Source organism: Prinia subflava, chromosome 1, assembly GCF_021018805.1.
Source record: "Prinia subflava isolate CZ2003 ecotype Zambia chromosome 1, Cam_Psub_1.2, whole genome shotgun sequence".
In the NCBI taxonomy this organism is placed as follows: domain Eukaryota; kingdom Metazoa; phylum Chordata; class Aves; order Passeriformes; family Cisticolidae; genus Prinia; species Prinia subflava.
Window position 1 is genome coordinate 147,857,449 of NC_086247.1, and position 25,503 is coordinate 147,882,951.

At 42.3% G+C, this 25,503-nt stretch overlaps 3 protein-coding genes across 9 annotated transcripts in view; 2 read left to right on the forward strand and 1 right to left on the reverse strand.

Annotated features, from left to right (window-relative positions):
- Positions 1-18,295, forward strand: part of PRKAG2 (protein kinase AMP-activated non-catalytic subunit gamma 2) — a 211,369-nt gene extending 193,074 nt beyond the window's left edge. For all 7 annotated transcript variants that reach the window (XM_063416251.1, XM_063416278.1, XM_063416259.1 and 4 more), the window contains 10 exons: positions 3,115-3,196; positions 4,729-4,787; positions 6,216-6,261; positions 6,904-6,958; positions 8,348-8,474; positions 9,136-9,301; positions 9,615-9,652; positions 12,352-12,498; positions 14,630-14,723; positions 17,179-18,295. In XM_063416251.1, coding sequence (XP_063272321.1) covers positions 3,115-3,196; positions 4,729-4,787; positions 6,216-6,261; positions 6,904-6,958; positions 8,348-8,474; positions 9,136-9,301; positions 9,615-9,652; positions 12,352-12,498; positions 14,630-14,723; positions 17,179-17,210 — 846 coding nt within the window. In that variant the 3' untranslated portion in view covers positions 17,211-18,295. The remainder of the gene's footprint in view (positions 1-3,114; positions 3,197-4,728; positions 4,788-6,215; positions 6,262-6,903; positions 6,959-8,347; positions 8,475-9,135; positions 9,302-9,614; positions 9,653-12,351; positions 12,499-14,629; positions 14,724-17,178) is intronic.
- A 3,624-nt stretch (positions 18,296-21,919) lies between these two features.
- LOC134547917 (tetra-peptide repeat homeobox protein 1-like) lies at positions 21,920-24,555 on the reverse strand. Its single transcript, XM_063392131.1, has 4 exons — positions 24,476-24,555; positions 23,743-24,299; positions 22,180-22,274; positions 21,920-21,985 (listed from the first exon to the last, which is right to left on the reverse strand). Exons 1-4 carry the CDS (start codon positions 24,553-24,555, stop codon positions 21,920-21,922), a joined length of 798 nt encoding a protein of 265 aa, XP_063248201.1.
- The window catches only part of RHEB (Ras homolog, mTORC1 binding), a 39,063-nt gene continuing 38,019 nt past the window's right edge, over positions 24,460-25,503 (forward strand). Inside the window, exon 1 of the mRNA XM_063416219.1 lies at positions 24,460-24,708. Within this exon, the coding sequence (XP_063272289.1) occupies positions 24,657-24,708 (52 nt within the window). The 5' untranslated portion in view covers positions 24,460-24,656. The remainder of the gene's footprint in view (positions 24,709-25,503) is intronic.

The window sequence follows — 25,503 nt, forward strand, 5'->3', positions numbered from 1 at the left end:
GCCCCAGCTGACTGTGAAGTCAGGGTGAATATGCAAGGTCAGGGTAAATGTCAGAACAACCTCTAAATTTGGGCAGAGAAATCCCATTTTTAGTGGCTCATTGTGTGTGTTGGGACATGGTTAATAAGAACAAAAGTGCTTTGTTTAAAGAGTGTTTGTACATGGTGTTGAGCAGCAACAATCTGTGGGTTCTGGCTGCTGAACAATGGGTTTGTGAAGGTCAGGCCAGTCAAAAACTGTGGGGTTGAGAATAAACAACGCTGTTGGAGGTCCAAAGATGGGACATGGTGGAGATCTTCAAAGGCTACTAACTATATATCATCAGAAAGCAAAGTCCTTGTGGGTATTTTCTGCAGGAACATCACTGAAACATCTAAAAGTGCTGGACAGCAGCCCAGCTCCACACCCCTGTGCTTTGGCTGGCCACCAAGCAGGACTTGGGGCAACTGGAATTGGTCAGCCACAGAAACTGCAGGGAAGTGTGAGTGGGTGAGTGGATGTTTGCCCTAGCAAGCAGTTTTAGCAAAGAAGATGATGTTTAAGGGTTAATTAACCAATTAAGGGGTTTTGCTTTGTAATTATCTTACTTAAATAAGAGACAAGTAGTAACTAACAACTGATGGCATTATTACTTTATTTAAAAGGTGGCCATGTAACACTTTCTACAACTGAAGGCAACAATAGCAGTGTCACTTGAGCTGTGGTCTAGGAGCACAGCCCAGGGGGTTGAGTTTAAGTATTTCTTTACTAAATTTTGGTGATTTATTCCTTCAAATGTTTAATATCCTAGTGCTTAAGCTAAATTTTTTTTCTTTTATGAAAGATTTAATTCTGAACTATCTTAGTAGCTGTATCTGTTCAGCAGCCCTCAGGTTTTCCAAAATATTTCTTTTAAAGCTAGACAATATGGCACCTAACTGAAGATTCTTGTGATTCTTGGAGGCAAATAACTTGCAAGTAAATCAAACAGGATCAGGGCAAGAACTTATCCTTTGAAGAATCCTTTCTTTTCCTTCTGGACTGTCTACAAGCTCAGCATCTTGAGTAGTACATCTTTGGGACTCTCTCTCAAAGTGTCTTTTCTGAATCTCAAATGCTACCTCAGCCTTGCTGTCTCCCCCATCTGAGCATGGTGCTAGCTGGTGTTCTTTGCTGCTGCTGTGTCTGGGAAAGAAGTAGTAGCAGGAATTTGGAGACTGCCTGAAGTGCTGTAGTTGGCTTTCCCCCTGTTTTCTGCCACAGGGGGAAAAGTTTCTGCCACTTCTTTTCCAGGTTATCAATTAGAGGGTTTGTAAACTTGCTGGAGGAGTTGCCTTGCATGATTGCTATCTGGAGAAAGCTTTTTCCCCCTGGCTTCCATAGATCAGCTGCTCCCTTCTTGCTCTGATCCAGCCTTGAACATCTTTCTCTTGTGAAGGACTGGGGACATGAGCTGACAGTGACTGTGACCTTGTGTGGTGGCTCTTGTTGGGGAAAGATCCCAAAGCTGAAGGCTTGGGGTTTTGGGCTGTGTGAGTGTTCTTTCCCCTTTTTTTTTTGTTGAAGAATGGTTAGAACTTATTTTTCCCCATGCTGGAGTTGGTCTGTGTGAACTCACATCTGTCTCGTATCTGCTCCCCAAATAACTCCCTGCTTTTGCTGCATTAACTCAGAGTGTGATGCTGTTATGTGGGAACACTTCATGTGTTTTGCCCAGAGGGTTTATTTGTGGTTTCAGTCTTCCTCATGAGTTAGGATGCTCCTGTGGTGGATTTGGGAATGTTTAGGCTGACTCCACCTTGTGTCAGCTGAACACCTCTGGCACCTTTCTCTTGAACCATTTTCTAGATCAATCCTGTGTATTGAGTCCTAGTTGTGGCCCTGGGGTTTTGTTGTTGTTTTTCCCCACGTGCTTCTTCAGTTTCAGTGCAGTTCAGGGATGATGCTGGTGGATTTTCCTGCTCATTGGTGATTTGGGATCTCCCAGGTCAGGAGGCAGCTTGGAGATCTGGCATCTGCTGATGTTTTAGGGTGGGTTTGCTTCTCATGGTCAGGGAGGAAGCAGACAGGCTGCATGGATGTAGCAAGAAATGCAGATACTGCCTACATTCTTCTTTGCCACTGCTTTATTGGATGCTGATTCCATTGACTGTAAAAAGCCCTTTTATTCCTGTTAATCTGTTGTGGAGAGGATTCCCTTGGCACATAATTTAAAGTAGACCTTTAAGATACTGATGTGAAATCATGATCTGTTCAGATTGCAGTCAACAAATAATTGCAGTTCTGTGTTATTTGGATTGAGGATGAATTTTACAGAAATAAAGATTGGTTGTGTCTTGGTTTTGTGCCAGGTCAAGACCTGGGCAAGAACCATCACTTCTGTATTGTGTCTTCTTCCATAGGAAGAATATTTAGGGATGGGGGCAGGACAGGAGGGGGTGAAATTCCAGCAGGTCACCACATCAGGATTCTGAGGTGCAGCAGTGCCTGAGTCCTTCATTTTCAGAGAACCAGAGTTCACAGGGAAGTGTTTCTTTTCAGAATGACACCATGACCTTGTAACCTCTGATTCTGGGGAGCATTAATTCATTAAAAAATTGAAGTACTTGGCTGATTTCTTTAGCAGCAAAACAGGCTAGGTAATTCTTTTAACTTTCAGGCATATTTAGAATAATCTAACTTTTATTATTATTATTAGTTGTATAAATCAGATGTCTAAAAGCTGTAGGGGACATGGAACTGCTGTTGTTTCAATCTCATTTTTAACAACTTTCGTAGTGAACATTGACTAGAACGCAGCACAGTCTTCATGTGTTAGATTTAAGGCCCTCTCTAGTTTATGGATATATCAGAGGCCTTCATTTAGAATATCCACAAAATAAAAGAAAACCAGATCTGCTTTTCCTAAGCTTTTTCTAGCTTTTTAACCATTTTAGAAGTAAAAGGCTTAAGGTTTCTGTTTAGCATTGTGCTTTCTGTTCCCTTTTGAATGCCAGCTACCTGTTCATACTCCTTTTGGGTTTTTTCCTGGTGAAGAAGGGAACCCTTCTGTTGGTGTCTGCTATGCTAAATCAAGGCAAAAATTGAAATTTGTTTAGTTTTTCTTTGTTTATTTTTTTATTATTATTTTTGCAGGTAAAGAAAGCCTTTTTTGCCTTGGTGGCAAATGGTGTGAGAGCAGCTCCACTGTGGGAGAGTAAAAAACAGAGTTTTGTAGGTAAGTAGTTCTGACATTTTTCAGGATTACTTGAATTTCCAAGGTGCTTTATTGTTTCAGAAGGTGTTTTCAGCCTGGCCATCCTGTAACATCCTAGAGAAGTACTGGCAAGGAGAGTTTCTTTTCCCTCCTTGTGAGGAGTAAAATGGTGCCAGCTTTCACAGCAGTGCTGTGCCTTGAGAATCATCATGCTTCTTTTAGGTCCCAGCCTTCTGAAATTCACTCTCTAATATTTGCACTTCACTGTGTATTTAAAAATAAAGACAGTGGTCACAGAAAATTTGAAATCAGGAACTATAAAGAGAATAATTTAATATTGCAGTATCTCAATAAAAGTGCACTACAAGCCTTTCTCTGGCTGTGTTCAGTAAGGTTCAGCGAGGATCTCTAAAACCAGAACTGAAGCTGCAGAGATGTCCCATGTTGGGTGAAAAGCATTAGATCTATGTGCTGCTTTTTAAAAATCATGTGATTAATTACCACAACAATAATCTCCCCAAACTGGATCTCTCTGGCAGTTAGAAAATGCGGTCACAGTGGCAGTGACAAATAGAATTATGTGTATGTCTTGTGACCTGGAACGTTGAGGATTCCTGGAAATAAATGGTAGATACTTAATAAAGCATTTATTAAAATGCTTTAAATCCAAGAGGGGAGGAGCAGTCTTGCAATACACCATAGGACTGCTGTGTTTTTTCTTTTCAATTGATTTCATTTCATGTTCTGTCTGTAACTAAGCTCTACTGATTTAAAGCTGACCTCCAGATTAATTTTTCCCTTCCCCATTTCTTAGTTTCTGCAGTTTAGATGTAAGAATAGTAAACAGTGGAGCAATTGCATCTTCTCAAATCTAGAACTTGAAAGCTCAGAAAAGATTATTATTTTCAGGTAACTAAACTAATCATCAATATTATATTACATAGCTTGGTGTTGGTGCTTAAAATATATATATATATACACAATGGATATGCTATTTTTTTTTTCTTTTGAAAAGTCACATTTCCATACAGACATTGAGGATTACCATGGAAATGATTGAATGAAGTTCTGTAATAAGTAAAAGTCAAGAAAAATGTATTATACTATTCCTTTATTTGAGTCTAGGAGTCTGCCTGACTTGGCAAGTACATAATGAGAATGTGTCTTATTCAAAAAGAAAATGAAAGGCAAGAATAGTTCTCCAACCTTGAAAGATGTTCTAAATCCCCTTTTTTCTTTCCATGTTTTTGGTGTGGATGTGGTCTGAATTCAAGGGGTTTTTTGAGTCAGACTGAAAGTGAGGAAAAGCACATGGATTATAATATTGAATAGTACTTCAGATTTTTTTTATATTGAAGCACTGTGACAATGTGAAAGGGAACAGACATGGGTTTGAATCCTACTGTTAAATAGTCCAATAGCAGTAGTATTTTACATGGATTTAACATTTATCATATTATATATTGTGAGTATAAATTGAGAAAATAGCTGAAAGTTCTGTATGTTAAGTATGTATCTAAAGACCTGTATTTTTTATGTATCCCTTGTTACAGGAATGTTAACAATTACAGATTTCATTAACATACTGCATAGATACTATAAGTCTCCAATGGTAAGTATGATATTAAGCTGTAATTTGATCATTTGCCATACAGTACAGAGACTGAAATACCAAACTGAAAGGTTTATGATGATTGTGACTATTGTTGAAGTCTTTGGATGTTGACTTACAGAGTCTTGGATGCTGTAAAAAATTACTGTTCTTGGAGTGGTGGTATGGAATGAACAAGTTAAACTAGTTAAATATATGCAAATATTTTAGTTATGTGGCTGAATTGCACAATCAGTTGGAGATCTGTTGACTTCAATTAACTGTAATTTGAATTTCCCATTGGCAGTCAGTTGATGAAATTCTCTAGCTCGCATGTTCATACAAACATTTACATCCCTTTCTTGTTCCTGTCAAATCACAATTCCCCCTCTACCAATTAAAACATATGTACTATGTTTTACTAGCTAAAAAAATCAAGAACAGTTGGATGGAGCAGACATCTGATTTATTTGCCTTTTCAAAGCTCATGTTACTTTTTGAAATTTATAATGAAATTCTCATCAGATGCCAATAGTGTGGTGCACTGTCCTTTCTCCATGTTAAAGAATTCTTCTTTTCTCCGTGGGGATTGACAAGGAGTGGGGAGAGGAATAAATGAAAAGTGCTTGCACACTGGTGACTTGTTTAATATTGTTTCTGTGTTGTATGACCCTCTACATCAATATTACTGATTTTTCCATGAGACTTTACCTAATGAGTTCTCATTTACATTGTCTAAGGTCCTGTTCATAGGTTCTGCTTAAACTGGCAGCAATAAGGAGGAACAGGAGGGACAATATCTGACTTAAGTGACTGATGCAGTCTTCTGTAGGAAAAATAAATAAATGAATGTTCCATCAGGGAATGCTCTAGCTTTAATAGGTGAAATTCTCCAGAAAATATCATTCTTAAGGTGTTATAGTCATTCTTTGTGAAAGCATCAGGACATACAGTAGGGTAATGTGCAGATACAGTAGATGATATGCACCACTGAGTGATGAGGAGCATGCAGGTAGTTTCTCCCTGAAGAAGTGCTCTTGCCTGTTAGAGATCAGGTAACTTTATTCTGTCAGCATTAAGAAGTCAGGTGGTCAGGGTGAGCTTTTTACTGGTGTGGGTGTGTGAGGAATCACCCAAGGGTGTTCCCTGGGTGGTTGTTTGAAGGTGACACAAATTACTGAGGTGATGCCTTTGAGTCCAGGAAAGAGCTGGACTGCAAACCTGGGCCAGTAAAAGGCTTTCCCTAAATGATAAATCCAGGCTTGTACTCTGCTTTAGGGGCAGGGCTGCACCCTCTCCCCTTGTGATAAAGAAGTGTTGTGTTGGACTGTTCTTACTCTGTTAGATTTTAGACAATGAAATAATAGAAAATTACTCAGATGTTTACAATGTTAATGATGGATTTAACATTAAATTACTTCAAGTTGAACTTCCATCTACTCATTGTAGGTTCAGATTTATGAATTGGAGGAGCACAAGATAGAAACCTGGAGGGGTAAGAATATTTACTACTTGGTTGATAATTTCTTAGGTTCTGATGTTTCTCAGTATAGTGGATTTGAATTCATCATAGACTTCTCCCAACATAATTTTCAGTGAAAGCAGGAATAGTAAAAGCTTCTCTTTTGGCTTCTATTCCTTATTTTTCTATCTGAAACAGCTACAGACTGGTGATCTAGGCTGTATAACACTTTGCCCCTTGTTCATGGCTCCTTAAGAAAAGAAAAAAAGGAGTGGGAATGAACAGAGCTGTGCCCCAGTGAGCTGCAGAAATTCCTGCAACACTGGGTGTGAACAGAGGCCCTGAATGCAGGGAGGCAGCTCCAAGCAGAAAGTTGTCTGTGTCCCCTGGAATGATCCATGGGGGTGTCTGTGTGCAGCAGGCACTCACAGAACCAGAAGGGGTAAAGGATTATTTGTTGTAATTGCAGTGACCTCTGCTGGTATCAAGCTTAGTGCTGCTTTTAAATTTTATGTCTTTTTAATGTCAATATAGAGCATTGTGCATAAATGGCAGAAATTGCATAAATTGCTGTCTGCCACTTAATTTTGTATGAATGAATTAATGAAATGCTTTCATTAAAAAGCTGATGTTTTTGTGTGACGTGGTAACAGTTTATTAATTTTCTGTCCACAGAGCTTTATTTACAAGAGACTTTTAAACCTTTAGTGAACATCTCCCCAGATGCAAGGTAGGGTTTCACTGTTCACTCTGCTTAATTTGAAATACACCAACACCATCTCAACTCTGAATTTAAGGCCTCTTTATATAAAAACTGTAGTTTACAATGCAGTACAATAAAGAAGGACTTTAATATATTAATGTCTTTTAATATAATCAAAAAGGGATGAGAACTTTTTTTTTATTGTGAGTGAAGACTTTAAATTATCCAAAGAAGGGAATTTTTAATTGAACTTTTGTGGTTTATCAGCATAACTGTTCTGGTAAATGACCTAGATGTGGGTCAAAATTAAAATGCAGAACAGGCAATAGGATGACCCTTCAAGCTAGCCTGCACATCATCTTTATTTCATGAAAATCAAAAAATTTAGAGCCCTTCAGCTGTCTTGTTCTCAGCAGTCACAGTAATTGGAAACTTTTCAAAGTCCTTTTCAAGGCAAGTAACTTTCCTTAACTAAAGGAAAGACAATATCTCTGTGGTTTGGTCTGCTCTACTATAAGGCTCTGTTTCTTAAAATATAAATGACTGTCCTTTTCTTTGTGATGGAAGTTGAAAGAAATACTTTTTAAATTGTCATTATGCCTCATTTACTAAATAACTTGAGAGAGAGATTTAGTTGATCACTTAAATCTTGACTACTACTTAATTGCTGAACTGGAGGGTGAAGTTGCTGCAGCAAGTAGGTGTTTATCAGAGTTTTACCAACTTTATTACTTGCTAATTTACTGGAGTTGCTGGTCAGCTGCTTTATCATGGTCTTACTACACCAAGGGAAAAAAATAAAGTGTCACTTGCAAGAAGAGCAGACTTGCACAGGTTGGAGTGTTGCTAAATCCCAGCCTGCAGTGCTGCATGGGAATGTTTTAGATCTCCTAAGGATATTTTTTTTGCCAATCTCCAGTGATAATCCAGTGAAATTATTAGATAATTGTTTGGGGTTATTTGCATATATGTAGCCATAAAAATGCCCTTTGTAGAAAATGCTACAGAAGTTTAGGATTGAGATTCATTAAGTGTAAGAACTCCATTTTTCACAGTTTGTCTCTTAACACTAAGACCCATTCTGAGTGCAGGGGTACTGCAAGCACAGCACTTGCTGGAAAAATAATTTACACTTTTAAAGAAATATTTTTTCTATACTTTATAGCACAAAATGAACTTCCCATCACATTTTCTTTAATGGATTTAGATTTCCATGAGCATATGGTTGTTGGTGTGTTGCAAAGAAAAAAGCTGCAAAAGTTAATTTGCAATCCCTCAACTTTATAGTATTAAAGATAATGCAAATAATTACCACATATACTTCATGTGGGTTTCTAAGTGTGTGCATATATATCACTTGGCATTACTGGTTGTTAGCTAGAATTCAGTAAAAAAATAAAATGTTTTTCTCCTCAGCCTTTTTGATGCTGTATATTCGTTGATCAAAAACAAAATCCACAGATTGCCAGTTATAGATCCAGTCAGTGGAAATGCACTTTATATACTTACCCATAAAAGAATCCTCAAGTTCCTCCAGCTTTTTGTAAGTATTTAAACCTATGCTGTGTTTAACTGTTTGTAGACATCTGTTATAATTAAGTAATTAAAGTCTTAGTGCAGAAATTTCATAATGAGCTTCCAGATTAATTGTGTGTCTTTTATTGGTAACAGGGAAATGAAAGCTTGATTTGAGGCCTATATTTTACCTTTACTTTGTTTTACTCCTTTAAAGAAACCTAAACACCAAGGACTTGTCTGTTGGAGTAATTTGCTGTCATTTCTGGAACATCTCCTCAACTTCAGGAGTTTGTTTACATGAAAAGAAAAATGAATTGTCTCCAGAGATAAGATTGTCATTACTCTCTGTAGTAATGTTAGTTACAGCAATGAGCAGGAGGCCATAAAAAGCAACAAGAGTTCAGAATAAATGTTCAGATCAATGTTTTCTATCTTCTCTCTCCACTTTTAGTGGGAATGACACAGCTTAGGATCTACAGCTTTTAGTGATGTGCACAAAAAAGTGGAGCAAAAATCATAGTTGCCTTTTCTTAATTTAGAGCTGCTTTGAACAGAAACCCCTCAGGTCGTTTGGGTTTTTATTGATTTGTATTAATCAGGAAACTGCAGTGCCCTGTAAGCATCACTTGGAGTGTGCAGGAGATGAGTGAATGTCAGTGTAAACCCATTCCTCCTGCCTCCCCTAGATGTCAGAGATGCCAAAGCCTGCCTTTATGAAGAAGAATCTGGATGAACTTGGAATAGGAACTTATCACAACATTGCCTTCATACATCCAGACACTCCTATCATTAAAGCCTTGAATATATTTGTAGAGCGAAGGATATCGGCGTTACCTGTCGTGGATGAGTCAGGTGGGTGAAGAGTGAGGGAAGGGAAATGCTGTGAGCCTAGACTGAAGGGGAGAACACAAGAAAGAATTAAAAAAAAACATTAAAAAGGCATGGGGGAAGAAAGGGAATATAAAGAAATACTTATGCAAAATGTGGGTTGATGGGCTTAGAAGAATTTCATATTTTGATAGATTGTTTGGGTGTTTTTTTTTAATCTTTCCTTCTTGACCTGTCATTTCTTTCTGTGTAATTATAACAGATGAAAGCAGGAAGCAAGAAAACTGATACTGTATTTTAAGCACTTTGTTAACTTTTGTTTTTCTTTTCCTTTTAGGAAAAGTTGTAGATATTTATTCCAAATTTGATGTAATAGTAAGTATATCTCTTAAATTCTATTTAATGTTTTATATGTAGTAAGCATTTGCAAATTAATTTGTTAATATGACAGTTTTGTTTTATTCCTTTGGCTGTAGTTAACAAACTGAATGAAAGACATTCAATTCACCCTGCACACCATTTTTTTTATTACTACTTTTATTTAAATTATCCTCCCTGGAGTGTCAGGCACTTGGACCAGGTGATCATTGTAGGGCCCTTTCAGCTGAATTGTTCTGTTCTTGCTGGTTTCTGGTTTTGAGTGAGGATTTCCTTTTTCCAGCTGCTGCCACTCTGGTCTGTTCTCAAAGAGAATGCAGATTTCTCTGTGCATCTGAGTCCTTTGTACAGCTTGACCTTCTCAGTGATGTATAAACTGCTTGCCCCACTCTTTTGTGTCTCTAACTCCAGATTCTTGCATCTGTATTCCTTCTGCTTTAGATCTAATCCAGGACACTATTTCTGCATTTCCCTCAAGATTCCAATTGCATACTCAGATTCATGCCATGATTTACCAGCCTCCGAGGGCAAGGGCTCTTCCATTCTCATGACTTTCAGAAACTTGAAAAATATCTATTTATTTATTCCAGTCCCCTCCCAGCTGTGTGCACCTGCTTTCTAATTGCAGCATCTGACAACTGCATTATTTTGTAGAGATTTCACTGCCCAGGTTGCCACCAACCATCTGCACTAATGAAGAATGCAGATGTCTGAAAGACTGCCTAGAAGGCCTTCAGTAAATTGTAGAGAAGTCCCAAGTGGAAATACTTCAAGCTTATAAATATCTCTGGCTGCAAACATAGTTCTTAATACTGAAAATTCTGTGATGTCACTGCTCTTGTCTGTCATTTGTAGGCATTTGTCTTTGTTATTTGGGATCCTCTACTGTGTAAAATCTGTTCTGCCATAAAAGCTTGTCAGGGAACAGGCAGCAGCTGTAGAGAGAATGATCTGATATATCAAAGACAATGAACTTTCACAGTTGGTGGAATCAGTGTTTCAGTTTATTTTGTAACTGTGTTGGATTTTGAGGCAGGACATGTTTCCTTCATTTCCTGTTCTTCTTCAGAAAGATACCAGAAGGAGGAGGGCTCCTCATATTTTTCACTTCTTTTCTCATTTTAAGTGATGAGGCAACAGATAGGATTTTTAGAGATGTTGGATCATTTATCTGGGAAAAAAATATGTATTTGGAACTGGATAAAATCCCCACACCACAAAGATACAATTTTTAGGATGTAATTGTTTGCACCCTACTAGTAACAGGGGAAAGAGTTAGGGCATCTGTTGATTACTTGGGATTTTCCTCACATGTCCTAGTTTTCTTATTAAGTTGGGGGAAAAAATTCTATTCTTAAAAGATAATCACCTCTGAGCTTCCAGATTTCATCAGGCTGCCTTCAGGTTTAAAAGAAGAAAAAAAAAGTAATCTGAAGTGTATGATCTGATCTTCCAATAAACACAGAATTTCCAAAATGGTGATTTTTAACTTTTAACCATGTGGCTAATATCCTTGCCTGGTGGTTGAAGCTGTGCCTGTGTATGCAGCTGGCTAAGTTGATAGATTTCTTTTATTTTAAGAGTTCTGAATTAAGTTTCAGGTTCTTGGCTGGGGAAGCCTGGGAATGGAGTGGTATATAGGAATAGCTTTATATTGCACCAGGTATTGTGTGTAGGTTGACTTCAGTTTGCAGAGGCTTTTTATGTCCTCTCAATCTCCTTCATTAGGACCTGGATACATTAATTAACTAAAATTGGTTTTTGTGATCATCTCAAACCTGTCTTGTCACGTTCGGTGTAATTCAATCAAAAAACTTGACCCGAGTATCTTCAAACCAAAAATTAATTTCATTTTATTGCTTGGTCCAGTGCTTTTATTTAAAAGCTCTGCCTTTGTTCTTCCTTCAGTGCCTCAGCAGCCAAATCAGTAGCCAGGGAGTGCCAACACTACTAAAATACCACCATGGTCTCACCTACAGAAAGCTTTTGCAGGTCTGGACAGAGTCTTCTCACTGCAGACATGATCCTGTTCTTAGAATGAAAGTTAAAAATGTCAGCTTTCAGATTCTTCTAATCTCTTCCTTTTAGTGGTGGGGATGGGATTTCATTGTTACCATTCTTACAGTATTATTAAAATACATCCAGACACACAAGTTGTCATCTCATGACAGCACCAGCTGAGTCCAGGAGAGGGAGTTTGAGCCCACAGATCAGAAAGGTGAAGAGTGAATTTGCTCTACACTTAGCTCTCAGCCACTACTATCTGCTCTGTGGGTGGTGTTCAGAACAGTTGGTGTCTTCCCCTGCCCTGTGAAAAACAAACAACAAAAAAAAGGTTTATTTTGTGTGATGTGAACTCTGAAGAGCCTCATCTTTACATTTGCTGCTGGTTGCAAAGCAGGATGAGTGACACCAAGCCAAAGATGAGCTACAAAGTAAGATTTTCACTGGCCTGATGGTATCACCAGTTTTATCAATTAACCCAGGGTGTCAGATGGTGTTTAGCATCATTGTGCTTGACAGTTCCCAGAATCTGAAGCTGAAGAGCATCTGCTTTGTTTAATATGTGACTTGGAATGGACTCAGCTTAGACCAGAAATGCCTGTCTGCTTGGTGCCAAAATATTTACTTTATTGAGTGCTTTGTTACTAAGTACTGAGCTGTCTGATGTGGCCTGCGTTTGTTTTTTTTTGCAGAATCTTGCTGCTGAAAAAACATATAATAACTTAGATATCACGGTGACACAAGCCCTACAGCACCGCTCTCAGTATTTTGAAGGTGTTGTAAAGTGTAGTATGCTGGAAACACTGGAGACCATTGTGGATAGAATAGTGAAGGCTGAGGTGAGTCCCTGCAGAATAAGGTACAATTTGTGTTATGGAACTGATAAACAGTACACATTTATCCTCTTGAAGGTGTTTTGATTACTTGGTGAAAGTAATTTTTAATAATTATGTGTGTTAAATTTCAGTCTGCTCTATAGACTCAGGATTTAGATGATTACAGGGATGTGAAAAATATTTTACATTATACCTATAATAATATTCAGTTACTTGCATTTCTGGTTTGTGACATTAACTAAACTGAATGCAAAGATTTCCCAAGTTTCTTCCAGGCCTGTATTAAGTTCTGCAAACAAATAATTTATTGAACTCCAGTTTATAGCTTGGCTCAGGAAATTTATTGGGTGCAACTCATTTTGATTCATGATGGAATCCTGCACTGCTCTCTCAGAAATGCAGTGAAACAGGGCCATAAAGTAAATTGTTTTACTTTAAGTATTAAAGCAAGCTTCTTTAATAAAAGGTCCTGTATTAAAGGTTGTTTAATAAAGAACCCTTTACTAACTGCTCATGTAAATTTTTTATCTGTGTGTTGTCCATTCTTTTGGTGGTGTTTATCCTGTTTGTTAGTAGTGAGAACTTCCTCACACACAGAGGTGAATGAGTTTGTGGATCTTCCTCCCCTGTAAGGCTTCTCTGCAGAAGAAAATCTTTATTCCCAGTTTCACTCATCTCTGGGGTGTGATCAGCTCCATTTAGATGCTTTAACTCAATCAATTTCAAGATTTATTTATTTATATTTCAGGGTTGTAAGCAGGCATATGAGGAAAACTTCCACTTTGTAAAGAAGCCCTTAGAACCTCACTGAGGCATTTCTACTTTTAACTTTCTGCATTTGCTTGAGCTTCCTCCTGAATGGAATAATTTTAGCATTCCTGATACACAGACTTCAAACTTGGATTATTTTATTACTATCTTAAGAAGCTTTAGACATTTGGGTTTTAAGAACAACTCCTACCCTCTCGTTCAGTCTAAACACAGTGAGATTACATGTAAAAATGAGTCAGTCAAAACTACTACAAAGCTATTTTTAGCTGCCAGACAACTGCTTGATCTTACAAGCAATTAAACAAATGAAACATTGTCCATTTTTCTTGAATTCATTACACTGAGAGAGGAATAAAATTATTAAATATATGCATATGCAGAAACTAATTTAAAAATTAAAATTATTAAATATGTGCATATGCAGAAACCTGTTTAAAATATCAGCAGCACAGTTTTATCAGAAATAAAGTATTTTCTCTCAACTTAATAGTGAAGAGAGATAATTCACTTGGGTGAAAGTAAACATGTAGTAGGCTCTGAACTTTGGACAGACACTTCTTACTTCTGCAGTGGCTTTTCACAGCTTGCTTTGGCCAATAAGCCTCAGAATACAGGAGCATCCACCTAATTTCCCTACAGTTAGAACAAAAGTTTTGTGGTGTAAAATGTTCCATACAAGAGGTTTGTAAAGATAAGGTCATTATTTGAAAATGTGGTCTTACTGCTGATAAACCTTTCTTCTGAGTTGTGTCCTTGTGTTTATTTGCATAGATAAATGGAATAATTTTTCTGTCTTAAGCAGTCTGTTTAAAACAAATTGTTTTAAAACCAATCTGGCACTCACTTTTCATTGAGTAGCCCTGTGAGAAAAATTAAGCTAAAACAAACTCAGAGATGTCAAAATACAACAAGCTGTTGTGCTATGCATATCTGCTGAGGAAGTTAGGAAGTATTTTTCAGAAGGAATCCTCATTTTATTACTGCATCTCATTTTTTGGAGACCACAGGCTGAGCTGGGCAGAGACTGTAACTTGGGGAGAAGTGTTTTGATGTGAGTGCCACATTTTGAGAGCAGAAGTATTTTCAAGACCTAGATCTCGACTTAGCTGTCACTTCATATCAGACTCTGTTGCTATGTCAGGTAGCTGTGTGCTTTTTAAACATGAACTATTTTCATTTATGTAGGGCAAGCACGTTTGTGTTGCTGTGAGAGAATTGCTATCCCTGACATTTTGAAACATTTTGGGTTGGGTTTTTTTTCTACTTATCTTGATGCTGCTTTACTTTAGGGGTTTTGTTTGTTTTCTTTGCTTTGTCTACATTAATCAGGTAAATATATCTCAGGCTCTTCTCCCTGCTGCAGGTGCATCGTTTGGTGGTGGTGAATGAGGCTGACAGCATCGTGGGTATCATCTCCCTGTCTGACATCCTACAAGCTCTGGTACTCACACCTGCAGGTATGGATCTGCCACGGGGCCCTGCTGGCTTTCAGCTGTTTCACACTGATAAATGGCTGATTTCCAGCTTTTGTAACTGATTGTAGTTCTTAAATACACAGGTCATTTCAGGAAAGAGCTGACAGAATATTGTCAGTCTCCTGTTCACTGAGGAGGGCATGCAGAAGCTTCATGAATGTCCCTGCTGTTCATGTATCTTTTCTAGGGGGAAAAAAAAGGTCTTGAGTAATGTTTTAAGTGGATGGAGCTGAATGTGTAGACAACATCTACAACAGGGCACCTTCCCCACCTTCTGAGTTTCTGTACTCTGGCCAAGTGTGGTCACAGCTGTGTTTTTCACTAAAAATGACTTCTTGGAGCCTTGCTGTTGTCCAGCTATGCTTGGCTGGCACAACTTAATTCAGAGAGGGCCCCTCAGCCCACCAGAACTCTTCAAATATAAAACTCTCTTATGATCAGGTTAAATCTAGCAATCTAAACACAATCAGGTGCCTTTTAACAAGAGTATCCAGCAGGTTTATTTCTGCTGCTTTTATCTTGGTTGTGGAGGGTTGGTTTGGCTGGGTTTTGTTTGGTTTTGGTTTTAAGTTTTGCTTGAGTTCTTAACCTGCTTTATGTTCTTAATTGTAACTTCACTTTGACCTCATAAATTACTTCAGTGTCACAAGAACTAAAGCAAAGCCCTGTTTTGGCTCTGTGAGGAAGGCAAAATGTCTTGAGGATTGTTACCATTTTGTATCAAAAAACCCCATCAGACAAACGGAGCCAGATACATCCTTAAAAAAAACTCTACATGTGAGCTTAACTGAAATCTCTTGCCTGCCCTGATAGATAACATAATAATGTAAAATTGTTTTTTTCATCTGTAGGCTTAAAAAGGTAATGCATCTTGTTTAAATAGAAATATTTCTGTTCTGAAGGGAAGTAATCAGCAGTACTGCTGGAGATGTTGTGTCAGTACCTCTGGTTCCTTTTAATGACTGGAAGAACAAGAGCAGAGCAAGGCTCTCTGTGAAAGCATGGATGAGAAATCAGCCCAGAGGTCTGGGTCAGATGGAATCCTGGAGAAAGAAGAGGGAGGTGTAAAGACAGGCAGCCAGTGCCTCTCCAGGCAGAGGAGGGAGTTCCATCCATGACTGGAGGGCAGAGGGATCCCAGGAGGGCAGATTTTAGTGCTAATTATGCAAAGCTCAGACAGAAGGATGCATTTGGATGCTGACAAACCAAGAGCTTTGTTGTACTGGAGTTACATGGACACACCTATGTTGGAGCTCTGAGCTGAGCTAAAAATGCTCTGGAATTATTGCAAAGGGCAGTTCCTGCTCCCACTCTGGGGCAGCACCCTGCTCTGACATCCCTGGGCTGCTGGAACTCACTGAGCTAACAGGAAACTGAGGCAGCACAAAGCTGCAGTTTAGTCAGCCTGGCACATTGAACCTGCCACAGAACAGTCTGGTCCTGGGGACAGGGGTCAGAGCAACAGAGAGGGAGGATTCTGCCACTGCAAGTGAGGAGGGGAGGGAAGGTGTTTTTGCGGAGCAGTTGAACATCAGATTGCATTCCCACAGGCAACTGCCCAATTTTAGATTAGAATTTGTCTCATGCAGGGAGGATGTCTGCCATGTAAATCTGATTTGTAGAGTGTGAAGGGTGACTTTGCTCCTAAGAACACCAGATAAATCATGTGTCCAGTTCTCTTCACAGACTGGAAAGAAAGATTTATTGACTGGCAGGAATTAAGACCAGCCTGTGTTTGGGAAGAAAGTAACAGTTGTAATGTGAAAACTGGATGTACATAATGAATCTTTCAGTGTTGGATTATACATTACAAGAAGCAACTCTAGGCTTCTGGCAAGAGATTTTTATTCTGTAGAGTTGGATGCTGAATCTAAGCTCACCATAGGGTTCAGTCATTGCCCAGCATGTTTGAGTACCTGGAGAAGAGGTGAGATGCTCCACAATCCTGCTGGACAGGTCTCTCACATCCCTGCTGTGAGCAGAACCTGCCTCTGAGCCAGGAAAAATGAGTCCATCAGCACAATGTAGTTAAACAAAATTCTTACATGGCTTGTGCTCAAGCAGGACTCATTGTTTGGGGGCTGTTATGTTGATTAAGCTTGGCTCTAAGCTGAGGGACAGGTTTGGGCTGTGGGTTTTAGCTGCGAGTTTATAAACTAATTTTTTTTTGTGCTGGGGAGAACCTTCAAAGGCACTTGGAGTAACTTCCCAGGAGGGTTACTTAGACTTAGCAATGAAATTAAAGCAGTGATGGTCTCAAGCCTCCCTTGCCCTGTCTCAGGTTTGTATTTAACAATCCTGCAGTTTATTCTTTATCAATGTTGTATTCAGTCCTCTGATTCTGGTAATGTGATCAGGGAAAGCTGCAGCAGTTGGAATGAGCTTCTCCAGTCTGTGTGCCCAAGGAAATGACAGCTGCTTTCCTCCTGTGTTCCAGGTGCCAAACAGAAGGAGAACGAGAGCGAATGACTGCTGGGAATGTACACCCTTGTAGGAGAACTTGAACAGAGTTTCTGGGTCGTTTGTCTCAAGAGCAGTGACTGCAATGGAACAGAGCAGGATGGTTGGGAATGTGTTTTGGGACTTAGTGATGGATGATGAGTCTCTTCCCCCCAGTGATGTCGCAAAAAAAAGCAGCATGACAAAAGCTTATGTTAAAATGTAGGCTCGTATTTCAAAATGTCTTCAAAACATTTGCTGGAAGACTTCACATGATGTCCTTCATTAAAATGCACTGTATTCTGAAACTTTTTCATTTTGTATTTGACAGAAGTCACTGGTCAGCAATGGATATATGTGACATAAGGCAAGTGTATGGCATATTCATATCATAGTGCCTTATGTCAAAATACAGCAATATGTCATCACTGTTGCCCATCACTGTCAAAGGAAGTGTTGTGCTAAACGAGACACTGTATTTGAATGTGAAAGTCTTTAAACCTAAAACCAAATCAGTTTCAGTTCTCATTAGATTTGTCATAAAAGCTGTAATTTGGGTATCGGTAGACTTCTTTAAAACTTCAATGACAGTTTTGTGTTCAATGTTGCATTCTGAACTGAAATGTAAAACAAGACTGATTTAAAAACAGCTTTATTTATTTTTACTTTCATGACAATTTTTTACACATCTTTGGTGGATAGCTAAAATTTCACCATATCCATTAATAAACTGTTGATTGTTATACAAACAAGTGGGAGATTTTTCTCATTATTTAAAACTTTGGAGTTACAGAAGCTGTGCCCTGTTCACCAGTCTGTGTTACTTGAGCTGAAGATTTTGGAAGCATGGATTGAAAGTGCTCTGTCCTGTCACACACAGGCACCACGGAGGAGATGAGGTGCCAGAGGACAATATTTTCACCTGTATTAAAGTGTAAAATGATGTTTGTACAATGAAAACCCGAAACTTTTTATTGTATATGATTTGTACAGAAGCGGAGGAGTGAGGAAAGCTGTGGGGTATTTGCTAATGTAAATATACTGTAAAGTTTGAAGATGAGACTTTTATAATTGTAGATTCTTGTAGATGGAAGAAATTAAACCCTACAACATCAGTTTGGTTTTAGCAGTTCGTGCCAAGTTCTTTTGCATGTATGAATGTACATGCCTTGGGATTAGTGCAAACCAGGAGCATTCTGATTTTCCTCTGAATTTAAAGGTGGCTTACACTGATGGAATACTGCAGGTAGGACTTCTGTACTGTGTTTCCAGCCTGAATACTGCACTGGAATAATGCAGGTAAGGGATCCGTTATTTTTTCATTTATAAACATGGAGGTAAAAGGCAAACAGTTTTCAGTTTGCTTATAAAATGTAAATGTTATAGTAATGAAAAACTTTCTTCAGAACTTTACCTCTTTCCACAAGAATTTAAATTCTGAACTAAATGTGTGAAAACTTCCTTCTTACAGGTATCTTTCATGACTAAAATATTCCTGTAGTACACCATGGAAACTGTTCACTCTAAACTTTCTTCCACTTTCCTACCTTGTGAAAAACATTGTATTCTCCAGCATCTTTTCTGACTGGGTAAATATTGACTCTGCTCCCTGCAATTCCTGCTGATATTGAACTGGAGCAGCTGCTTTGTCCTGAGAGCAACAACCTGGTGCTGGTTGCTGCTATCAGAGCTGACCCCAGGCCAGCTCTGATGATCCTCGTGTGGGAGATGGAGTGATTCAAACTAGAAATAATGGCTCTCATTCTTCACAGGGTGTGTGGAGGGGAGAATTTGTGGTAGAACTGATTTAAGGGTAAGGGGCAGTAGTGCTACCTGCAAATGCCACACAAACCACAGGGATGCAGCTTTGGGAAAGGCAGGGTTCTGCTCCAGCACAGGCACTGCAGCCTCCTCTGGGATGGGGTGGAAGGGAGGTGCCCAAAAGCATCCTGAGATCTCTGTATCACTCGTCTGCATGAGCACATTCTTTGGTCCTCTGCTCAAGGTATTGTTAAAGATAAGGGTTGAACCACTGATAATTTTTATTTATATTTTATAGCACAAATTCTTCTGTCTTTGTTCATGCAGATGCTGTGGGCCTGCCTGCATGCTGCAGTGTGCAGAAAGCCAGAATGAATTTGCAGTTTTCAGATAACCATGTACAAGCTTCCCATTTTCACATTATTACAACTGCTGTTGACATGTTGTGGACACAGGACTAACAAAATTACAGAGAACTGTCTCCTCAGTGGTACAAAACTGTGTTCAGAGAATTTCCACCCTTTCTTTCTGGAATTCAGCTCTGAAATCTGCATTTGTGAGTGGCAGGACCGTGATGTGACCCCACCAGCACAGATAAACAGCAGTGCCATCAAAATACACTCTGCTTGTGCTGGCACAAGGGCCAGTGCTGATGCAGTAAACAAAGCTAAAGAAGTCATGTCGTTTTTAATACAGATCAGTTTTCTACAGAGCTAGAAAAATGCTTGTTCCAGCATAAGGGAGAGACAGGAGTAAGTAAATGAGGGTAGAGAGAGGAGGGGTGACTCAGCAGCACTGCTGCATGTTCAGATTAAAGGGACACTGTAACTAAAGCTTGAGTCTAAGGCTCTTCATGTAGCTCATTAGAGGTCTCAGCCATGAAAACAAATTAATAAAATGTCATTAGATTCCAGTTCTTGTGCATTCTCCCCTCCGGACAGGCAGCAAGCAGTACCTATGGATCTGAGAGCACAGCAACAGCTGCAGAAGCTCCTTTCCTTTTCACACAGGGCCATGCTGCAGATGGAGGTGTCAGTAAATGTCCCCTGTGACTCCTGAAAGCCTGCTCAGTAGTGCAGGTGAGGAAATGGGTTCTAATTTAACCAGCAGGACTGTAATAACACGGGATTGATGCCTTTGCTTTCCTGTGCATTTCCTTGCCCAGCAAGAGATGTCTGTGAAAGATAATTATTCTGAAGGGCTTGTCTTGGAAGGGCTTTTACTGACTCTGGATATTTTTAACTGCTTAGGTATAAGAAAATGTTTCTTAGTAGACTTCAGCCCTCAGTATTTTTCAATACCTAGAGATGCTCTGAACTGAGAAAAAATCACCCTTTGCTGACACTGATCCAAAACATTTTCCTGTTTTACTTCTGGAATCCTTTAGGTAAAAGGTCTGAGATCAGAGAGCATTTGCTGCTTGCTAGGAAGGGAATTCTGATTGTTGTGTATCCGAGGCCTATTCATCTTTTATTAAGGGATACTGTTGTGCAGGGAGTGTTGGAGTAAAACAGAAAGAACAAGCCTTGATTTCCAAGGGCTGAGCTCTTGTCCTCACAGCAGACAGGAGGAATCTGAGTGAAGCAGTTCCAAGGCTCCATGTGGAGAACACTCCTTGCCAGTTTTAGAGGGAGCACTGGGCAAGTTGGAATTTTTCAGTTTTGGTCCAGCTAGAAGTGAAACCACACATGCTTAATCCTGTCTCACAGCAGGCCCTGTAACTGCTCCCACTGAGCTCTCCAGGCAGCTTTAGAAGTAACCAGTTTACCTCTAAAGTTTCTGTGAACTTTCACCCACATTGAACACTTATTAAGGATAATTTCCAGAGGAAAATGCCATTCCAGATAATTTAATGCTACCTCTGTACCCACATAATGCATTTATGCAAAAAGAATGTTCTGCAGACACTGCTCTTTACTCTTCACTTCAGGACTTAATTTAAATGTGGTTTTGAAAGTCACTTTCTTGGTACTCATTTGTTTTCTGGTGGTTGCAGTCAGACCTGTTCCTGCTGAAGGGAATGGGCAGGAGGTGACCTGTACTCACACATCAGACTCATTCCTTTAGAAAAAACCCTATGGAACGAGTGTCCCTGCCAGCTGCACAGCAGGACCTGTACGGCATCAACTCGTGGTGTCAGCAGCCTGTCTGCATTGAATTAGCCCCTTAATTTGCTTCTACTAACACTTTGCCAGATTTTCTATCTGAATATTGCAAAATACAATCACTGTGAGAAGCAGGAGGGAGCAGGAACAAGTGCAAGGCTGCACCGAGTGTACTTTGTAACCTCTGTGGGCAGCGAGGGCTGTGCTGTGCCTGTGGAAGCACGCCCAGAGCAAACACTGGACACACTTCAAAACACTCCTGGGGAAGGTCCTGCTCTGCTGAAGGACAGAGCAGGTAATTGTGCTGGTGATTGCTGCTGCAGGAGTTGGAGGTACAAGTCAGAGCTGTTCTGCATTTGGGAGCTGAGGAGCTGGGTGGCTGTGGGTTTGCACGTACTGGGTTAGTGTAAAAGTACTTGGCTGTTGAGTTACCTTTACTGCATGAAATCTGTTGTGGTTCTTCAGCAGGAAGAAGTAGATACAGAAAAAGTAGATCAGGAAAAAGTAGCTTTGTCCAGCCTCCCTCAACATCCTGATCTCCCCACACTCACTCCATCCCTGCTGTTTTCCCCTTTCGTGTCTTGTCTTTCAGGGCCACATCTGATGCGTTGCATTCTTTGAGCATGTTATCTCATTTACAACAACACTGATGTCATTTCTCATCTGAACTGATCCCAAGGCTGTGTTTGATTTGAGGGAATACCTGTCAGAGGGGGACAGGGAAAAGGCCTGGAGCACAGCCAGTGCAGAGGCACACGGGGCACGTCCCTTGTCCCACAGTTCTCTGGACTCCTTTGGAGCTCACAATTTGCAAACTCTAAACATGAGGAGGCTGCAGCAGGAGGAGGGAATGCACAGGCAGAGCCCCAATTCCTAATGCAACCGATCCAATGGAACGCTGCCCTGGGAAAACACGACCTGAGCATCACACCTGGATTGCTACAACAGGGAGAAGATTTTAGCAAAGGGTGTGTGAAGCTGTTCAGCCCTAAATATATAAACAGTAAGGGTTCAGATAATGCACAATGCCTGGATTAGACATTCACGGCCACAGGTGTACTGTCCCTCTGCTCAAAGCACTCCAGAAGTGTTTAGGTTTCACCTGGGCAGGAGAAAGGCAGTAACAGCCTTACCACAGTCCAGATCCTCTCACCTCTGCTTAAGCTGCTGCCACTTGAGTAGAGCGTCCCAGAACGCTGCCAAAGGCCATCAGCAGTGTTAGCCAGCCCTAGAGCATGGAAAAACAACAAACTTCCCTGAAAGCTCTGTATTTCCCTGTATTTCTAGTGTCCCAGCCAAGACAAAAAGAAGCATGTACAGGATCCTGCTGGAGGGAGGATTATTAGTCAATTCCCTCCAAAGGAACAGTGGAAAAATAGGAAGTTAAAAGCTTCTCTTCAAAATAACCCCATGCCCAGGAAGGATGAGTTCTGTGTTGCTGCTGACGAGCATCCTAAGGTGAGACAATTCCATTGCACTTTGAGGTAATAAAGCAAATAAAGGGGGAGGAACAGAAACCCTGCAGTAGTGAACTCCCCTAAACAAGCACAGAGTGAGCCAGGGGTAAGTTAACAGAGACCAGATAAATAAATAGACACGGCTCCAAAAGGAGAGTGGGAAAAGGAAAGAGAGAGTAAGGGAAAAGACCTAATCAAAAGAAGCGGAGGAAACAAAACCAGAAACTCCCACAAATGAAAAAAATGCTGATGCTGACCACTCTGATCATGTGGAGGGGTATGGATATATATCCTGAAAATACAAATTAAAGTTTCACCAGAGTAAAAACCCCAGTGCCAAAATATGACAGGCAAGTAATAAGAGCAGTAAGGAGATGGTTTGGAAGGTAATTCTTATCTTGGTCCTCTCAGTCTTCTGGCTCAGTCAAAAGCCCAAATTCTGGACCATGGCACGGCTCCAGAGGGAGTGAATGTAAAGATGATGGCTATATCACCACAGCCATCACTGAGAAAGTACAAAAACCCCGTGTTTCCTCACAAAATAACTATTCTTCCATCATGTACCTATTCACTGAAAGCTGTTATTCCTGCTGTTTAACAGGTTACCAGCACTTGTCCTGTAAAACCCCATAATCCAGAAGACGAAGGGTATGATTAGACTATCCCAAAAAATGCAGGTATCTCCTAAAAGCCTGTCTGCTCCTTCAGAAGCGAATCGTTTTTGTGTACAAATGGCTTTCTTTTGCTTTAGCTCCTTGCCCTCTCCTGGGTTAGATGAATATGTGGGAGTGGATGGGTGAGAGGAGGGAAAAGCCAATCCATGGCCCTTAACACCATCCAGCTGTTAGGCTGGTTTGTTGTGCCCTGGCACAATTGCATTTTAGGTATCAGTGTTCCCCAAAAAGACAAGATGGACATTAAAAAAATTTAATTCTAACTAATATTAATTGTTCAAGAAAATGTGGTAAAGGGTAGCTATTAACCCAAAATGTTCAAAATCAGTAGTAGAGGGGAGAAATATGACTTTCCCGTTTTCGTGTCGTTCGCCCTTAAATTCTGCACCATTAAGTGCTGCAATCCCCACCAGTACACGCAGCCCCCTTTTCACAGCGGAAAACTCTCCACCGCTTGGGTTTCATAGTTAACCATCCCCAAGCTCCCAAACGCCTCGCCGCCTTGCCTTCCATGCAATCCCAGCACTTTACCGACGCTGGGACCCGACGTTTCTCCAGAAATCACCTGCGCGCACGGGGAGCGCTCTGAAGAGGCACCGACACAAACTCAAATAAATTGGAACCAGCCCGGCCGAGCGGCCCTTCCCGGCACGGGCAGCGAGCCTGAGGGGCTCGGGGCACGGGAGGGGCAGCGCCAGAGCCCAGAGCCCGGGGAGGAGCCCCTGGGATGGAGACAGACAGGGACGGGGATAGGGCCGGGAATGGGCTGGGGCTGAGGACGGCACTGGGGTGGGGATAGGGACGGGGATAGGGCCGGGAATGGGGACAGGAACAGGGATGCGCACGAGGATGGGGACAGGGACAGGATTGGGCTGGGACCGGTGCCGGTGCCGGGACTCGGACAGGGATAGGGACAGGGACAGGGACCAGGACCGGGCCGGGGCCGGGGGTGCCCACGGTGACGGGGCCGGGCCGGACGGGGCAGCGCGCGCGTGACGCACCAACCGCCGCACGCTGCGCGCGCACGCGCGCGGGGCCTTGGCGCGCGCCTCTCCTCCCTCCCGCCCCCCTCCCCCCCCAGCGTCCCCGCTCGCCCTTGCCCGCCCGGCCCCGCCCCCTCCCCTTCGAACGCGGCCGTTGCCGCTCCCCGGCCAATCCCCGCCCGCCGCCGCCGCCGCGCCGACCAATCGGCGGGCGGGAGTGGGGGGGAGCGCGCGCCGGGCGGGGGTGACGCAGGGAGTTTTTTCCTGTGACGCGCAGGTGCGTACGCGGGGCCGGCGCGCGGCGGCGGCGGTCACGTGGTGCGGCCCCGCCGCTGCCAGCGCCGCGCGTCCCGAGCGCGCTCCGGCCGCCGCCGCTCCCCCCGCGCCCCCCGCATGTCGCTGGCGCCGCGCCCCGCGCCCCCACAGCCGCCCGCCGCCGCCCTCCGCCGCAGCCGCCGCCGCCCTTGATGTGGTTCGGGGCCGGGCGGGGGAGAAGATGCCGCCGTCCAAGTCCCGCAAGATCGCGATCCTGGGCTACCGGAGCGTGGGTGAGCGCGGCGCGGGTGTCGCGGCGGGGGTGCGGGCCGGGTGCCCCCGGTGCCGCCGCATCGCCCTCCCCCGCGGCGGCGGCGGCAGGTGCAGCGGAGGCAGCGGCGCTTCCCGCCGCCCCGAGCGCGCAGCCGCGGCCCGAGGGAGGGAGCGAGGGAGGGCCCCGCCATGGCGGCGCCGCAGAGCTGCGGGCCCGCGGCCGCCGTGCCCTTAATAGGAAGTTTCACCCCCCCACACGCCCCGAACGCAGCCTGGGAAAGCGGGATCGGGGGAGATGGGGAGAGGCTTCCTGCCCCGCCGGGATAGGGGTCCAGCTCCATCGAGCGCTCCACATGGAGCGAGCGCGGAGAAGGGAGCGGAGCTGGGGAAGGGTCCGGAGCGCTGTGCTGTGGGGAGCGGCTGCGGGAGCTCAGCCCGCAGGGACGGAGGCTCGGGAGAGGCCTCCTCGCCCTCCACAAGCCTCTGACGGGAGGGTGCAGCCAGCTGCGGCTCGGGCTCTGCTCCCAGCAATCAGCGACAGGGCAAGAGGACGTGGTCTTAAGCTGCGCCAGGGGAGGTTTAGTTTGGACATCAGGAAGAATTTATTCTCAGAAAGAGTGATCAGACACTGGAGTGGGCTGCCCAGGGAGGTGGTGGAGTCACCGTCCCTGGAGCTGCTGAGGAAGGACTGGCCGTGGCACTCGGTGCCGTGGTTGACACGGTGATGTTGGGTCGACCTCAGAGCGCTTTTCCATCCTCGCTGATTCCGTGCATTAGAGCCAGTTTGAAGCGCTGGGGAGGCCGGCTGGGTCTGT

What these genes read in the sequence shown, in the direction of transcription:
- LOC134547917 (XM_063392131.1), bottom strand. Translation starts at nt 24,555, where the DNA reads ATGCGGGGGGCGCGGGGGGAGCGGCGGCGGCCGGAGCGCGCTCGGGAC. An exon ending in AGCGCTCCCCGTGCGCGCAG is followed by an intron (nt 22,275 to 23,742) that starts GTGATTTCTGGA and finishes TCCATGCTCTAG; the next exon opens with GGCTGGCTAACACTGCTGAT. An exon ending in GTGAGAGGATCTGGACTGTG is followed by an intron (nt 21,986 to 22,179) that starts GTAAGGCTGTTA and finishes TCCCTGTTGTAG; the next exon opens with CAATCCAGGTGTGATGCTCA.